General features: G+C 44.3%; 1 protein-coding gene across 1 annotated transcript in view; it reads right to left on the reverse strand.

Moving 5' to 3' along the window:
- Positions 1–18,962, reverse strand: part of fam49bb (family with sequence similarity 49 member Bb) — a 72,058-nt gene that overhangs the window by 28,661 nt on the left and 24,435 nt on the right. The window contains exons 3-5 of the mRNA XM_080751502.1: positions 5,280–5,362; positions 3,809–3,930; positions 2,279–2,384 (exon numbers count right to left, since the gene is read on the reverse strand). Coding sequence (XP_080607628.1) covers positions 2,279–2,384; positions 3,809–3,930; positions 5,280–5,352 — 301 coding nt within the window. The 5' untranslated portion in view covers positions 5,353–5,362. The remainder of the gene's footprint in view (positions 1–2,278; positions 2,385–3,808; positions 3,931–5,279; positions 5,363–18,962) is intronic.

Raw genomic sequence — 18,962 nt, forward strand, 5'->3', positions numbered from 1 at the left:
CCTCCAGCCTCAGCGCGGTCACCAGATTATAGGCACCACCACCACCACCACGGCCAATAAGGTAACACCATGCCTTCGTCCCCATCTCCATACTAATGAAGCCTGTTCCAACGCAGAGGTCAGCGTCGAGTGCAAGGCGAGCAAACGAGGCTTGTCTGGAGGAGGGTTAAATGTATGGTTGGTCGTGTAAGCATAAAGGGGGGGGGGGGGGTATTGTTGCCATGACTGATTATTACAAGCGACTTTGGGCTTGTTTTTCTGCAAAGTGCCTTGTAAATTATTTTAGTAGTTGCGTGTTTTTGGGCTTGTTTGTAAAGTGTAGCTGCTTATACTGTATATGGGCTTGTTCCCTAATTGTTGTTTAAGTTTTACATTTTAAGTGATTCTCAAACATTTTCATGTCAAGGGCCCCCAAATTAACATGTATTTGTCCACGGACACGCATCTGAGGATATCTTGTGCCAGGAACCCCCCCAAACAATTAAGTGTTGTTAAAATGTTTCAAAAATATTCCAAAGTTTCAAATATAATAGTCTCTTTTGGGCTCGTTTTCATAGACATGGTTGCTTATTTCGCTCACAAAATCTGGCAACACTGGATGGGGGGGGGGGGGGGGGGGGCATGTGCGTGTGCGTGTGTGTGTATGTATATGGGCATGTGTGCTAATTTTTGCAGTTCAGCAGCCAATGTTGCACATGTGCATTCTGATATAATTAAGGTCATGAAAGGCGGGGCTGTGTCTATACGAATCCTCTAGAGGGTAAGGGGCTCGGCTGCCATATGTATACATTAACCTTACACGTGTAGGACGGCGGTTCGCAACCTTTTGTGGATATACATTCATTGGCACACAAATACAAAGGCACACACCATGTTGTCAACAGCTGAAAATAAAGGTCCCGCCGGGTTTAGTGGCGGTTTGGTACTTCGTATATATCACAGTATATATCACCTACACATGTAGCAGCATCGCCGAATCTTCTTAACCCATCAAAACCTGAGGATGATTCTAAAAAATGTCTTCTAAATCCTGGACTCCCAAATTGTATTTTATTTTTTAATTGCCGGTTTTGACCGTTTCTTTATGGCCAAGACCGATAATTAAAATTTGCCCGGGACAAACGGTAATTTAGCAGTCCAGTTCAGCGGCAGAACTTTCAAGCACTGCAGGTTAAGCCAGGAATTATGGAATGCATGCACGGTCCCAACTACCAACCCATAAACACAAATTAGACACTTGATTGAAGTTCTGTATGAGGACATGGAGTAGAGACTGTACAAGAACATCACTAAAGACGTAGATCATGTCACTACTCAGTGAGTAGCCTATATTTGATTCATTGCTGGCCAGATGAATCCATCAACCATATGAAACATTCGCAAGGACCCGACTTTTATCTCATTATTCAAGAGTCAAGACAGTCAAGGCAACAGAAACAACTTGTTGTTAAACCATAAGACTACGTGCACAGCCACGGTCCACGGACACAGCCTTGCACGATTATAGTCCAATATACGTAATAAATGTCCTTATGCAAGATGAAGCTGTACGTTTGTTGTATAGCCTACTACTCCTTTACATTCAATTTTTTTACAGTCCCAAATATAGCAGTAGGCCTATACTTTAACTGGTGTTATTGGCTATGTTTGTGCACCTGCTCGTCATTTATGCATTAAAATAATTATGTCCGGTATTTTTTATCAGATCTCCAGTACACTTTAATCATTCCTGTTCACGGTGACTGGCAGTTTAAAATCCTACAGCGACCTCTCTAAATATATTCTCTTTTTCTTTATTTTTCCCCATAAATCAGTGCTATTGAACACCCTTTACGTCTCTGTGTTGGTTAAAAAAATATTGAACCAATGAAAAGTAGTAAATAGCACGTCGGCCCAAACCGTCTAACTTCACTGGATCCTTACACTGTCTGCCAAAACAGCCAACTCCACCTGTTTAGCCCTCTTTTTTCTTTAAAATAAGAACTATAAATCAGTGCTATTGAACACCATTTATGTCTGTGTGTTGGTTAAACAATATTGAACCAATGAAAAGAAGTAAAACAGATGACAGTTTCCCGGTTTTACCAGGTTAATCCACATTGCAACCTTTGTTGCATGTCAACAAATCCCCCGTACTTCCCTTTCACAACCTATGTTAACCTATGAGGAAACACATTACTGTAGAGCAGTGGGGGGGAAATCTAAAGTGCATGGAGTGTTAAGCCGTGAGGCATGAACATGAACCAAGGACTTTTTTTTTTAAACATAAGAGCCATACCTAATCTCTGGGAGAACTGGTAGAACTTCTTCAGCCTCCCCACCAGGGGGCCAACGGCAGCCCACGCCTGTTCCTGCAGCATCTCGTCGTTTGGGTTCTGGATCGCCTGGCGATGCAATTCACAATTGAAGGCATTTAGCATGACGCTCATTATCAAGACGGAGGCTTTACAATAAGCAAGGTAAACACATACAGTACATCAATATGCTGAGAGCATGGATTAAAGCAAAAATGTTATCTCACAACAAATTTTGTTGTTTGACCAAGTCCCAAAGTGCGATTACTGAAATGGTGTGAAAGGAGCTGTATTTTTACTTTACAGTATTTTTACAATTTTCAATACTTTTACTTCTACTCTCAGGGGCAAATATTGTACTTTTACTTCACTACAATAATTTGAAAACTTTAGTTACTAGTTATTTGTAGATTTGGATTATTACAAAACATACATTAACCACCAGCCCCACACACGCACACACACACACACACACACACACACACACACACACACACACACACACACACACACACACACACACACACACACACACACACACACACACACACACACACACACACACACACACACACACACACACACACACACACACACACACACAAATAGAAAATAGCGGATCTACAAAGCGACGTGTTGTGAGCTTGTAGATCCGCTATTTTCAAAAGATTTTGATACATTTTGAAAACTTGTGAAACAGGACATTCTGTGAAATGAGTACTTTAGCTTTTGGGTACTTTACATATATTTTGAAGCCAGCACTTTACTCAACTGGGTACTTTTACTCAAGTACATTTTGAATACAGGAGTCACAGGACATGTAACAGAGTATTTCTAAACTGATGTATTGCTGCTACTTTTACTTAACCCATTCAGAACGGGTACACATAGTGTATCATTATTTTATGCTTTAACTATTGAAAAATAGCAGATATACAAGCTCACAGCGCGGCACCGAGTGCCGCGCTGCGAGCTTGTAGATCTGCTATTTTTGAGAAATTGTGATAATTATAATTTTGACCCTATTCTATAAGTGTCTTTTGTTTTGAATCCTTCTAAGGTTTTTTGAAAAACCTATATTTCTATGTCGGCAATCTGGCCAGCCATCGTCAAAGAAAAGGTCCTTTTTACTTAACTGGAGCTCAGTTAGTCTGTTCTTGAGAGACTACTATGTCAGTGGTTCTCAAACCTTTTCATGTGAAGGACCCCCAAAATGATATGTATTTGGCCACGGACCCCCATCTCAAAATATTTAGTTCCAGGGACCACCCAGAAGCAAACTGAGTTACACAATGTTCCCTTTAAAAATACATATATTCAAAGATTTGCACACATTTTCACAACTTTTTCAAAAATATCTACAAGCTCGCAGCGCAGCACTCGGTGCCGCGCTGTGAGCTTGTATATCTGCTATTTTTCAACAGTTAAAGCATTCAATAATCCTAGGCCTAAATGGGTTAACACATGCGAGTACTTCTTCCGTCACTGGTTTTAAGTCCCTGAAGGAACGCTACCTCTCGGATCTCCTTGCCGGCTCCCTTGTAGGCCTGCAGCTCGTCCAGGATGCCCTTGGCGTCCTTCAGCACCACGTCCACTTGCTCCCACACCTCCCGCTCTGCGTCCGTGGGCTGGGCGTCTGGACGGGGACACACAAGAGGTCAGAGGGGTCACCTCCGCTGAGATGACCAAGTCTAATCCATATTCAGGGGCAATGACACAAAGCAGAGGACTATTCTGAAGTTTGGTTAACCCTTGGTCGAGACCAGGCACGTGCACACATAGACATCAAAGGGGGCTTGCCGCTTGAGCCCCCTGCCCTTTTATCCGTCTGTAAGAAGTGCCCTCTCCAGACCATGAATGCAGTTTTTACAGGTAAACAGGGGCCGCGGTAGCGGGCTGGTGAGCGGGCTCCTGTTCTATGCTGATGCAAAGAAACGGCTTTATCTCGGAATCTAGAATTCCAGAACGCCAAGAAGGCAGAGAGCCACTCTTTTTCACGGCGACACTGGTCCGTGACGATAGTCCGCGGTTGGATATTAGTTTCACGACCGAATGCAAAAAAACTGACATCCATTTTAAAATCGTCAGATTACACAACATGCACACGCACGTGGCTTCCGGGGCTCTTCAAAATAAAGCGTAAGTGAGCAGCTCTCGGCTCTCTACAGCACATAGAATTTTCAAAACAATGGCAGCCCATGTGTTAAGGGTATGATCGACCATCTTGTGCCAATTGGAGTGTTGAAAAATATTTTATTTCACTCAGGGGGATCCACTCTGAATATGAGCATCAGTGCAATGCTTAAGTATAAATGATACATTTATTACAGCATGGGTGGGTCCAGCAGCCCCACACAGCACCTCTTGGGTGCTCAAATATTTGAGGAGTGGGCTCTGGCCTGGTGGTGCAACTGCTCTCGTCATGATTGATATTCTGCACATGCATGCACAAGATCAATGGAAAGAACAGAGCAGAGGAGAGGGCTCTGCTGGTGAATAAGGTTGGTTCCTTTGCCCTCTGGGAAGAGCGGTTGTAAAAAGATGAGTTAAGGGGAGCACATACTGGACGCGAACGGCTGCGCAGCGTCGCGTCGCGGTATCGACGCACATGAAGTGCCGCACGGTAACCCCAACTGGATGCGGCGCGCTGCCAAACAGTACATCCATTTCCCCGGTGGGGAGAACCATGGGAGAACATGTTCAACGCGCGGCAACGCTGGAAAAATAGAACAGTGGTGTATCGGCGCGGCAGGCGACGCGGCAGAGCCGCGACTGCGCGCGTCTGACGCCGCCGGTGTGGGTTAGTTCATTGAAAATAACGGGGCCGTATGTTTTGACGCGCCGCCTCCGCGCCGCCTCCGCGTCCAGTGTGGGTTCCCCTTTAGGGTGAAGAGACTAAAAGAGGGAGGCATAATATTATGGTAAGATATTCGTGTGATCGATATCAACAAGGAGGAGGGGGGAGGTGTATTTAAATGAACTCACTTTCAAAATCGAGGAAGAAATTTGGCTCCTGTTCCAGATCTGTGCAAGTCAAAACTTTCAGGAGGTTCCCCATGTTACAATACCTGAAGAGAGAGAGAGAGAGAGATAGGGAGAGACAGTAAGTAAGACAGTTCATTGGAGGACAAATACTCAGACACTGAGCACAGAGAACGTATCAAGACTATACCAAAGATGGTTAATTTATGAAGATACACAATCCCAGGAGCCACTGGAGACGACATGGTACACAAATCCTACTAATGCTCTCCTATAAGTGGGCGCCGGCGTCTGACGGCAGATCTCGCCAGCGTCCCACGTTTACTGGCGCCAGATCCCGCGAGAGTGTGTTGCTGGGACAGAGAAAGGTCTACAATAAAGAACATTTTCTCCTGATTTTTCGATTTGAAAAAAGGCATTTTAGTATGAAAATCTTGGGAATATTGTGTGGCTTGTGACGATCTTGTAAAGATTGGTTCAGAAACTGTGTTCACGTTCACTCTTCCAAAAAGGCGGCCAACTACTTCACACAGATAAGGGAAGTAAACCGGAGTTGGCGCGTCTTTCTATTTGTGTCTTGGACTATACTTAGAATGCCAGTCCTGCTGTGCATCATTGCTCAGCTGCCTCTAAGGCGGACCCAAGTGTGGTGGCCTGGTGGCCCAGATGTGCCTGATGCCCACATAGACACCAGTGTCCCCAGTGGGCCCAGTCACAGAGTTTCCTGCGCCAAGCCGTTTGCAAGCCAGATGTCAATTCAAACACAAACTCACCCACTGCTATAAATATATACGGGTTGATCAACACGCTCACTGGACTCTCATGAATAAATCAGTTTCTCTGCAAGAATCTGTGTGTCCTGAGATAACCATGCACATATCTTTGATGGTGTAACGAAAGTCAATGGGGCTGCTCTGATAGAGCTGAAACCCTGCCCAAATCCAGTCATACAGTAAAGGTGGTTGCACACTGCTGCGTTTTTTCTTTGTGTTTTGGAAATCCGAAATCCGTAAAATCCGTTTTCAGGCCAAGGAGAAAGAGAGGAGAGAAACAGTGATTCAGTGGCGAAAGTTGCGAAAATCGGATAAAATCTACCTGGTCCAAAAATAAATACAAACAGGCGGCAGTGTGCAAACGTGATTGACATATTAAGGTGAGGTAGATTTTCTTATTTACGTGCTCCGAAATTCACTTCCATCAAGGACTGCTAAAATATTTTTTTGTCAACCAAAACAACTGTAGATTTAGTCGGAAATGGAATCTAATGATATTTAGACTAAAACTACACAAAGACTTTTCAGATGTTATTCAAAAGACCAACTAAAACTACATTTTCTGTGAAAATTAACACTACAACTGATTTCACTCAAAATTGATATCCACATGGAGCCACACTGTTCCCATGTTTCTGTCGAGCAGGGGAAGGCAACCTTAGGCACGGGTGCTAACATTGGCACAGGGGTGGGTGATCACTGGCACACTGGCAAGTGTGAGCGAGAGGACTATATCTTTTTTTTTTTTTTTTTTTTTTTATCTAGTCAATTAAATTAATTTAAGTTCCCTCACATCTGTATGGAAATGACATACTGCACATGATTTATTCATTAAAACTCTGAACGCTGACTGGGAAGGGAGTCTGGGAGATGGGGTTATTTGATGTGAAAGAAAATATTTCAAAAGAAAAAACAATAAAGGTTGTTATGTATAATTATGGACAATCAAAAGCTGTTGGACATTATGTTTCGATCTGGTGTCATAATTAAACTTAATGTTGACATGGCACATCAAGCAGATAGAGAGTGTTTGGTGGGAAGAGTAGGACAAAGGCTCTACGTCCTCCTGGTGGGGGGCTCGTCACTGGCAGGTGAGTCAGTAGGATGCAACAGCAGTGACAACACACAGAAATGTATGTGGGGAGGAATCAGTTGGTAAATTGAGGAGAAAAGGGGGTAAAAAGCGAAACAAACGTGAACCAAATCGAAATACAATCACAATATTGGACGGAACATTTTAATTGCAATTAGATATCATTCCGAGAAGGGTTGGTGTGCCCCGGTTGTACACATTTTCCTTCTAATCAGCATTGGGCTGTTAAATGTAGCTATACAGTATGCAGACCAATCACTTTTACAAGCATCCACAGGGAAAGCAGCTGACAATTAATCCATGTTCAACCAATTAGATGGGCCAGTTACTCCCAGCAAACAGCAGGCCACATCCAATTAATCCTGCATAAAGGAAGTTCCTGGAGACTGGTAGAGTAAGATGGGCTGCTATAGGGAATTACATTCATATTACATAATGTGTGCATTTGCATCAGACATGGGTAGGAAAAATCAACTCATAAGCACTCCTCTCAGGATCAACATATTCGCAGAGTAGGCGAGTAAAATAAATGTGTACACACGTGCACGTTTGTGCATTTGCACACGCACACACGCACACACACAGTCTGCATCAATGTTTGTTTATGTTTTCAATTCAATTTCCTTTCTACTCTTCTATGCGTATTGCTGTCATTACTTTGAGTCTGCATGTTGTCAGCTGTCTGTGCTGTGTTCTTTTTTTAAAACCCCTTTGAGACTTTCTTAGCACACACCCGTTTTCTTCTTATCATTTGTACCACTGTATTTATGTTTTAATCTGGGTACAAACAAACAAGTCTGTCTGATAAGATATAAATAACATGGTAAGACAAGGAGATTGGATGTAACCAACAAGATCTCATTTCGATGCAGGGGGCCAGGCAGCATCTTGCTGTGTAGACCAGGGTTTATCAAAGTGGGTGCCGTGCTGTGGCACACTAGGGTGCTGTGATGCAAGTCCAGGGCTGCCGCAGAATACTTTGAAGTGAGGTTGATAAATTCCAAATATTATTTAGTATAACCAGTAAACCCTCTAGACTTATAGGCTGGTTTAAGTGGGCAAATGCCAAATATAAAAGTTATTTTCAATCTGTCCTAATGGAAACAAATATTGTCTCTCAAGTTTTCCTCGTGACATGAACTGTATAGGGGGAAAAATGTACATATTTGACATAAATGTTAAGTACGGTAAAGTAACGTGATTCAGGGGTGCGGTGGATGAAAAGGTTATTTACAGGGGTGCCATGAGCCAATGTTTGAGAACCTCTGGCGTAGACTCTGTAGCAGACTATCTAAACAGGCTACATGCCTCAGGTTAAGGAACAGTTAATTCTAGGAAGCATCCTGGCCTCAGAAACCACTGTGAGAACTACACCTGTTCCACTTACACAACACCGTGTTGGTACCGTCACTGTGTGTGAAGCCCCGGGGAGCCACAACGCCGCGGAAACACTCACCACTTAGCAAACCACCACCCCACCCAGTGCAGAATATTATATTGAAAGAGATTTTTTAGTTTTTTCTGCCTTAAAGGGGAAGTGTTTTTTTCACACAGAGAAACATTTTAGAAAACAATGTTTCTCTATGACCTCATGCACACCGGCTCCGAATTTGCCATGCGGCAGGTGGCTGCGGCAGTGCGTTTATTTCCCCGATCGAACCCAGTTCGATTTGTGCGTCTTGTCGCATGCGGTAAAAACTCATTGACTCCTTTTATGACTCCTTTTTCGATCCGCAGCGCGGATTCCACACAGCATTGCACACTAAATCCAAAGCGTTTTAATCATAAAGCAAACGGAAAAAATGCAATTGTTGAAAATCGTGCCTATGTGCAAAGCCCTTAACAGTGGAAGAGTGACAATACAGTGGAAGAGCGATAGGAAACGGGGAGAGAGACGAGGTGTGACACGCAGCAAGGGCTCAGGATTCAGGAATCTAACCCTCCACTCACTGTCAGGCTTCATTAGAGCCCATATGAATAAGTGCCTTAACCGCTAGGCCATTGGCACCCCCAGCACGGAACATTTTGGCCATACAGTGCAGAGCTAATAATGAGGCTTCAATGTAATTTAACTCTAAAGAGTGCAAGAAGTACGGGTCCATTTTACACACTCAGAGAGTTAGGACTATACTCTACTACTGCCCCAAAGTTATATTTTTCACTTAAGTAACTTAAAACAAGATACATAACTGCTCCAGTGCAGTTTCTCATTGGCCACCCTTTGCCGCTGTACTGGGCAATGGAGAGAGTGAGTGTGTGTGCGTACTTGGAAAAGGACCCGTTCCTTTTAAAGAAAAATGCGCAATTTTGTGAATACTGTACAACATTTTTACCATGAATTTTTCCTCTGCTCTGTTGCAACTCACTGTGCAACTCAACCGTTTCCTACCTTATTTTGTGCTGGTATAATCTGATCCTAGGTGACATGGCTCCGTTCAAACAGTGCTGTACCCCTTCTACTGTATGTTCCCCATTTTCAACAGTTTTTATTATATCTTGACACCTGCTTTTGCAATGTAAACGTATGTTTTCTCATGCCTTTGAATTGAATTGAGAGACAGAGAGAGAGGGAGAGAGAGAGAGATATCTATGGCAGAGTGGAGAGAGAATAACAGTGATAGGATCCGTCAGTGGAGACAGGTTGATTTAACCTTAATGACAGAGTGCAGACAGTGCAGGAAGGATCTTGAAAAGCGGGCAGGGTGCGACACTTGAGTGAGAGAGGTGGCGGCATTGGCAAACGTTGGCAGCTATATGTCACCTCGGGAGGGTGACAGGTGTGGAGTCAGAGAATGGCTGGGTGAGGGGTTGGTGGCTCGCACGGGTATGGACTACGGAGTGGCACTGCGATGGAGCACAAAATGTGTACGTCAATTCAGAAGTGGCAGCGATATTGTTGCATCTAGAACAGGGGTAGGCAACCTTTATTATCAAAAGAGCCATTTTTGGCCCACAAATTTATAAAAAATCTCTACTACCGCTATTAATTTGTGCTTTGGTTTTCAATGTGCTCTGGTTGAATATGTCCGATCAATGGCTTGAAGTCTGGTTGAATATGTCCGATCAATGGCTTGAAGTGTTCATCAGCAGACCATATAGGGGGAAAATTCAACAGCACGGGTCTTCAACAGGGGGTCCGGGAACCCTAGGGGGTCCTCAGAGTTACTACAGGGGGTGATCCAAACCTTTGAGTGAACCTTTTTTATATTAACCACTTGAACCCTAGTGTCCATATTCTGAGAACTTTAGCCAAAAATAGCAGATCTACAAGCTCACAACGCCTCGCAGCGAGAGGCGTTGTGAGCTTGTAGATAGGCTATTTTCGTCAAAGAGGTTTGGTGCAGAGGAGAAAAAGAGCAGACTAAGTACAGAGTGAAATGTCAAGTTTATTAAGTATTGACGGTTCAAGTGGTTAAATATCTGAAAACACAAATTGACATGAATCCAAAATACACTGATGATTGTGCTGTCAAACAATGAAACTATATGGAATCTATGAACAGGTTGTGTGGGTCTCAACTTTCCTTGGCCTGAAAATATTGAAGACCCCTGTTCTACAGTCATTAGTGGTCGATTCATACCTGAGAAAACATATTTCTTAATCATAATCCCAGCTAATACACAGCTAAACACTACCCTACTGTAAGTGTTCATTTAACTCAAGAGAGTACATGTCACCGAAAAGCAGCCCTGCAATACATACAGTACATCCGTTGGCACAGCTGTATTTACCACCACCTGGGCAGCCCCGCCCGCCTGCCTCCTGCCCCAGCCTCGTCTTATTACATCTTCACTAATGCGACCTGAATGCTGGGCAGTGCCCACCGTCGCTGGCACCTCACAGGCTGTCAAAGCATGGCACCTGGGTCCCGGCACAGAGGACAGGGACGGGCGCCAGAGCGACGGGAGCTGTCAGCAACCTCACCCTTTACTTCCCCTGGTGGTCCTCTACAGTAGTGCTTCCCAAACAGTGGGCCGGGAACCATTTGCCCTAGCAACGTCTAATTTCTCTTTTGGGTCATAGACCATTACTGCATCAAAGTAATCAACAAACTATACTATAAAAACTGGTCAAACATTGTCCAAATTGTCAAATGATATAAAGAGACAAAGATTGTGAAATTAGTCCCCAGTTCAAATATGACTAGTAAGACGCCTCAGGGCCTCATGGTAAACTGCGACCTTCCGCCGCAATTATTTGACTCCCCAGTTCAAATATGATTATTTAGGGGGCGTTGCGGCCTGAAAAGGTTGAGAACCACTGCTGTAGCAAACTGGAACATATAGACAAGAAAAAAATATGGTCTTGAGAGATTACTGCTCTACTTCCACAGAGCTCTCCGGCCGTTGAGCGCTTGTTGTTTTTTCATCCCCCCTTTCTTTTTTTTTGCAGTGGCTTTAAGTAGAAAGTGTCGTTAGCCCAGAGGTCCCAGCGCTGCTTCCTTGTAGTGTCGGGAAACGAGGTCATTTTAAGGACGTTTGGATGTGAGGCAGGCTGCTCGTAAGGACCATGCAGCATGCATCCTCCGCCAGCCTTTACCAGGGAGAAGAAAAAGGGATGGGCACCGATATTAAACGGCACAGCAGCGAAAACAAGCTTAAAAATAGTTTGATTTGATCCCGAGGGTCTGTTTCTTTAATTGAAAATGTGGACCCATTAAACCGATTAAGACCTGAGGGCGATTCTACAAAGGTTTTTTTTTTTCTTTCTTTTTTTGAACGGTTTCATGTCAAGGACCCTCAGAATTATATATATATATATATTTGGCCGCGGACCCCCATCTGAAAATATTTTGTTGCAGGGACCCCAAGAAGCAAAGCTGTGCTGTGAATTAGAAATGTTTGATTGAAGAAATATATATTTGTATTATTTATTTGCACACATTTTCCCAGTTTTAACCCATATGAAATATGGCATAATAATACATGTTTATTTCCTCGTTTATTGAAGGGTCATTTATTTCCTGCAAGTGAGGAATAAAGTGTGGTGTGTAAAAGAAGAGAAGAGAGAGGAGAGTCCGTCTGAAATGAACAACAAGAGGAACGAACCAAGCACACCTCCCTCTGAGTCTGTCTGTCTCTCTGGGTGGGTGGGGTGCCAGGGCTGGCGTGGGCACCGTGGGCAGCAACACGCATGCATGTTGTTGTTTTGGATGATCCCCCCCACTGAGCAATCGCGTGCTCACAGGCTGAGGAAAGGGAGGGGGAACTGGGGGGGGCAGAACTCGACAACTAGGGAACCCGCGCAGCTCTCCCATTGGCTAATCCACTTTAACCAACCGCGTGCTGTATCCATGGAGTCGGAAAAAGATTTTTTTTTTGTGCCATTGAAAACAATTCAGACAGCCAATCACAGGGCCCGGCTAGGGTTGGGGGGGAGAAGAGGAGTACAGTAGTAGTAGTAAAGGACTTGAAAGCACATGAATATATTAATACTGATGAGGTAATGCGCCAAAACCGGGCGGATTAGGGAGGAGGAGAGCATGAGGGAATATTTAATTCCACCACTGAAGTTACTACTACTGACTGATCAGTAAACTAATCTGCCCTGTATTAATCGGAATCTTTCATGAAATAAAATCAAAAGAAGATCAAACGGTAAACCCTGCCTTAAATGTCCACAAAATTAAGTAGGTTTCAAATAAAATCAATGTTAGAATAATATGCTGAGGAATTTTGGTCATCAGCTGCATTTTTACTGGGTGACTGTATCAATTTAGCATGCATAAACACACACACATTATGTGAATACATTATTTAAAAAGAAAATAAAGAATAATTTAACTTAAAATAAATGCTGCGGGGTGACATAACTTAAGTGACATCCACAGCCCCAGATGTCTAGAGCATTGGTTCTCAAAGTGGGCAAAATGTATTGCTATTTAAAAATAGCAGATATACAAGCCCACAGCTCTTCACTTTGTGCCCAGGCGTGTCGTTGCCAGGATTTTATCTGAAGCAAACACGGAAGCCAAAGTTCCTATGATTGGCCGCTAGTTGCGCTGTTTTCCCCCGCGAGGTACCAAAAAGAATTTGTCTACATTGGACCCTATTCGTCTTCTCCTTTGATTTTCTAACCTTAATAAACGTTGTCATAAATACTTTATGGTTCCTGTCGCTAGTGAAAAACTCCCTTTCAATCACCATGATATGCGTTTTGAGCAAATATGGTCCCATTTATGTTAAACTTGATGATAGATTTGCGGGGGGGGAGGGGGGGAGGAGCTGATACCAGCCGGCTGTGTTCTTCTTCGTGTGCTGTATTTCGGGAGGCTCCGACCACATTCTCCCATGTATCCCTGCGATTCCACGTGACCGTTGGCAGCCAACGCGCACACACACACACACACACACACACACACACACACACACACACACACACACACACACACACACACACACACACACACACACACACACACACACACACACACACACACACACACACACACACACACACACACACACACACACACACACACACACACACACACACACACACACACACACACACACACACCTCGCAAATGTTTGGGGGATGTAGAATTTATAATTTTGCTAATTTATTTTACGTAAATCTTCTCTACTGGGTGGGCAGGCACGTGCACACAGAGACATCAAAAGGGGCTTGAGCCCCTGCCCATTTATCCGTCTGTTAAAAAGTGCCCTCTCCAGAACATGAATGGGGGATCCATGGCACAAAACATTTTCAGAAAGTTGGAAAACCAGATGTGAAGAGGAAGGCGGGTCCAGCTGAGGAGGAGCGCCACGCCCATGCAGAGTTGCATGACCCCTGTATGGCACTGCCCTCCAGAGGGCATCCCCCCTCCCCCCCCCCCCATTTAGAAGCATCCACTGACTTTAAATGATACAAAAAGAAGGAAAAAAAAAAAGAAATTGGTGCATGGCAGAATCTGAGCATTGCGGCATCATTCTAAAAAAAAAGAAAAAACAGCTCGAGGGTGATGTCTGGCTAATGGAGACAGAGCGAGAGACAGAGAGAGAGAGACAGTGTGACTGTGTGAGAGAGAGTGTGAGAGAGAGAGGAAGGATAATGCTGACATTCCACTACTGAGCTGCAGCGTGAGGTTCCACGTGTCCTTGCTGTCTTACTACGAGGAGGGAAAACAAGACCCCTCCCTCCCTCCCTCTCCTGGCAGACGAGACGCCGACCCGGCATGCGTTGTCACGTGGGCACTGCCATGGAGGAGAGGCTGAGGCTGGCGCGTTTTAGCCTGAGGGTGTGGAGGAGAGGGGGGGAGGCGGCACAGAAATGCACCGCGAATGCATGTATGTGTCTGAGATTATTTATTTTTTGCAGAATCGCTGGACTCGGGGAAAAATAAAAGCGCGTAGCTCAGGCTCACACTGAGCAATATTTTATATTTATACATATTAATAAAGGGAAGCCAGTGTATCAAGTCAAGTGCGCACTGTGCTGGGCGCGCGCGTGGCGCGCTGAGGTTGCAGATTGATGGAGAAGAGAGAGCGTCAGACTGCGGCAGGCAGAGCTGTTCAGCCTGCTCTAAACTTGACCTAGATTCCCCGGGTGACATGCCACATCGCATTAGCCCCACTCGGCCGGCTCCCCGGACCCCACTGGAGCCCGCTGACACTGGCCCGAGTCGACAGGCAGACATTTTATTGGGGGGGGGGGGGGGGGGGGTGTTCCCCAAATCCAAATGGCATGCGCTGCCCCCTCGCCCAACTAATTCCTGCCCCCCCCCCCCCCCCCCCCCCCACCACACCAACCTCCCTTCAAACCTCTTACCCTTACCCCTTTTCCCAGCTTTCAAATCCCAGCCCAGCTGATTGAATTGGCTTGGGGTGTAGGTAGGGTTTAGGTTGGGGGTTGGGGTGGCTGACTGACTGACGCGAGTGGGAGGGGCTGTGTGTGTGTGTGTGTGTGTGTGTGTGTGTGTGTGTGTGTGTGTGTGTTTGTTTGTTGGTGAGGTGAACTTGATTACCCGCGCTAGTAACCACGCCCTCTGCGAGAGCAGCGTGCCGTTAGTAGTAAACATCCCACAACTAATGCCTCCCTCACCCAGATTCACTGCAAATCAAAACAAACCCCTCTCTAGTCTCCACTGCACCCGCAATGCAACTGACAGTAATGCTAGAGCTGAGACTTATCAGCTGTCTTGCTCCAGTCATGTCACTGCAGGGGGTTATAATAATACTACATTGGTAAATACTGGCAGGATGTCATCTGATTAGATGTCACGCCTTTATTTAAAAAGAAAAAACTTGTACGCTGCGAGAGAGAGAGACGTCCAACACTGAAATTGCTTCAGTCACGAGGAATCAAAAATGATGGAGACGAAACCAAACATTAAAGAGAAAAGGCGTACGGCTAGATAAGAGACTGAGCCTCATCCTCCTCGGTTAAGCTCCCCTCCCTAACCGGCCTCCAGGCTTGTACCTGATGAAAAGCCAGAAACCATGGCAACAGGCACATACACAAGAGTCGGCTAAAATGCCAGGCTCCACTGAAACGTCAGCACAGCGAGCGAGAGGGGAGAGACACTCTCCACTTTCCATCCGTCGCATCAATGACAAACCCATCATCAAAACCCGCCGACTGATGGCTCAGATATCGAATTCAGCATCGCTGAACTAGGTCAATAACATGCACACAGCCATTAGGCTACTGGCCATACAACACACAGGAAACTTTAATCAAATCTAGCCAAGGGGCTACTCAGCATGTGAATGAGATAATATACACCGGTATGTATATTATATTATATATATTATTATTATTTATATGTATAGGCAGACGCACATTGGGATCCAGATTTTCTCCCACAAATTAATGTATGCTTATAAAAAGATGAAGGTAAATGCTTGATTTAATAACATTTTCACCCCCAATATCAGCTTTCACTGTGTACACACACACACACACACACACACACACACACACACACACACACACACACACACACACAGTCTTTACATCCATCACAATTCTCATCACAAGTGCACTATTCAGCAAAAACAGCCATGCAATCTAATTTATTTGTCAATATCATGCATCCCTGCTCTGCCCTTGAGAATCTACTGACTCCTGACTTTGGGGGGGGGGGGGGGGTCAGGAGGGAAGGGATGAAGGGAGAGAGAGAGAGAGAGAGAGAGAGAGAGGGGTGCATGTTGTTGAATTACAGACACGGGGTCTATTGGGTACGTCCCGGGGGGGTGCAGTAGGATCCCCATCCCATTCACAGATGAACCAGCTGAAGAAATCACCGATTTGAGGTTTTGACCTCTGCTTTCATGACATTTCTGAGACCATTCATGTTTATGAAAGATGCTTCCAAAATCTAAACATGTATTCTATTGCTAGTTTGAAAACTCTAAATCTAAAAAAAAAAACAGCTAATAACCCGACAACAGCCGCTCTACAAGCTCACAACATGTAGAACAGCTATTTTGGGTGCTCAACATCCTTACATAGAAGACATGACTGACTTCTGTGGGACCCAAATGACTGAAATCGCCCATAATACACAAAAGAATCATATGTTGTGTTGATTATGAAATGGCGAAGCCTGTTTTGTAAAAGATAGTAGGATTTTAAGCTGATTTTATTTCCCTGCTCTCTCTCTCTCACTCAAGAGCTGCCCTTGCAGGATTTTTTTGGGTGGGGCACGATGGAGTGAGGGTTTTTTTGGAGGGAGGAGGGGAAGATGATGATGATGGGTTTTGGTTTAAGAGTAGCAGGTGGTATGTAAACAGAAAGGGAAGAGCGCCATCTGGAGGGAGAAAGAGTTGCATGTAAAATAAAATAAAAAGAATCATGACAGCACTGATGGAGTCAGGGACCACTCCCAAAAGTACTGTAGCACTTTGAGATTTTAAACGCATGCATGTGGCCACATTGTTTAATAATATATAAAAACATCAAACATAAAAGTCAGAATTGTAAAAGGGATAAGATATAACATTAAAATGCTTTCCTTTAAGAATAAAATGTATTCGTAAAATATTTTAGTCAATGTACACCTGTCTTTATAGTTCAGGGCCGTTCTGCACAGAATTGAGGTAACCTGAAACACTTAAGTGGTCCATATAGCAATTTCCCAAAATCGTGAGTATTACTACTACTATTGCCTGATTTGTTTTAGAACTAAATCATTTTCCTGCTTGCAATTATAATTATTGAGAGCTGGAGCTGTATGTTAGTGGCGAGAGCCGACCCCCAGAAGCAACCGATACATGATCAGACTTATCAGATATAAAAGTATCGCACCAAATGAAAACTGACTACCAAGACTACCAATATGTCATAACAACAACTCCTCTGCAGCAATGATCTCTTCAACCAATTTTATTAACACAGAAAGCAAGGGAACTGAGGTCAAACACTGAACCCGTAGCACCACCTAGTGTCCACTTAGTGTCATTTCAAGGGATGGGAACATTACTTTGGTAAAAAAAACACAGTCTCCGTTAGGGCTGGGAATTTGGTTCGTTTAGGATTTTAACAATTCCGGTTCCTTAACAGTTCCCTTTAACGGTTCCTACAGTGAGTTTCAAATGGTCCCTTACAGGTCTTCAACTCTGAGAGTGTACGAATGGAACAAAATGGACCCTCGTGGATCCATTTGTACACTGTCAATGTTACGGTGGTACTTGAAATTAGGGATGCGGTATCGGTACTCGTGGTATCGGTACTCGCCCCGATACCGGCCTATTTTGCGGTATCGGTACTCGTCAGATACTGCTCACAAAGCGCCCGAGTACCCTGTGTGTTCCGCCACTTTGCCTTTCTCTCTCTCTCTTAAAGTATCAAAAGTAAAAATACAAAATGTTTGAGCATAGCAGATCTAGAAGATCATGCACAGTACAGGAATTTCCATGGGCTAAACCTGAAAAAAAAGTGAAATGTGTGGCAGTTGTGCAATGTTCTGGGAAAGCAATGCAATTTAATGTGTTATATACAGCCAGAAAGTGAGGAACATCTGATAAATGACATATCATGACAGTGTGATAAAACCGGTCCCGGAAACAGTTCCTAAATGCAAATGGAACCAATTCCGGTTCCCAACCCTAGAAAAAAAAAAAAAAGATAATTTAGTGTTTGACAAACATCAGGAGTCAGGATGCCATTAAGGACGTCTGGTGTGTGTGTGTGTGTGTGTGTGTGTGTGTGTGTGCGCGTGCGTGCGTGCGTGCGTGCGTGCGTACAACTCATAATAAACAGTGACGAGACATCTGGTGATGGTGGTACTCAGGGGAAGCCAGGCAGGAAGGTGTACATCATGTCAGCCCTCCAGTGGCATAAATAATACATAGCCAAGGAAAAAGATGGGGCGAGATGGGGGGGGGGGAGCTTTTAGCTGACATAACAAACCACTCAGCATATTGCATCCACTCAGACATATCATCTCTCATTACCCATTTATAGGGTGTGCCAGGGTCACAGGGTGCCCATACTCTGCATCTGCCACATGCTGAGTCAAAGTAGTAGTAGTAGTAAAAGTTGGACGAGTTGAATGAATGGTCACCAAGTATCTTTAGCAGTGTTAATTTTGTTGACTAAAGTGCAGTGTTTCTCAATGTTTTACATTTCAAGGTCTCCCCTTAACTCTGACAGTGTACAAATGGTTGGTTCCATTTGTACACTGTCAAGAGTTACAGACTTGTACGGGTCAATTTAGACCCGCATAAAGGAACCCACAAAGTCCCTGGAATGGAGAACGACTGGACTAAAAATGTTCGACTATTTTTCACTGACTAAAACTTGATGAAAACTAAGCTATGATGACTAAAACTAAGACTACATATATTGACATTTTAGACTCAAATGATAGCAGA

The sequence above is a fragment of the Nannobrachium achirus genome (assembly GCF_963921795.1).
Source record: "Nannobrachium achirus genome assembly, chromosome: 21".
NCBI classification, from domain to species: domain Eukaryota; kingdom Metazoa; phylum Chordata; class Actinopteri; order Myctophiformes; family Myctophidae; genus Nannobrachium; species Nannobrachium achirus.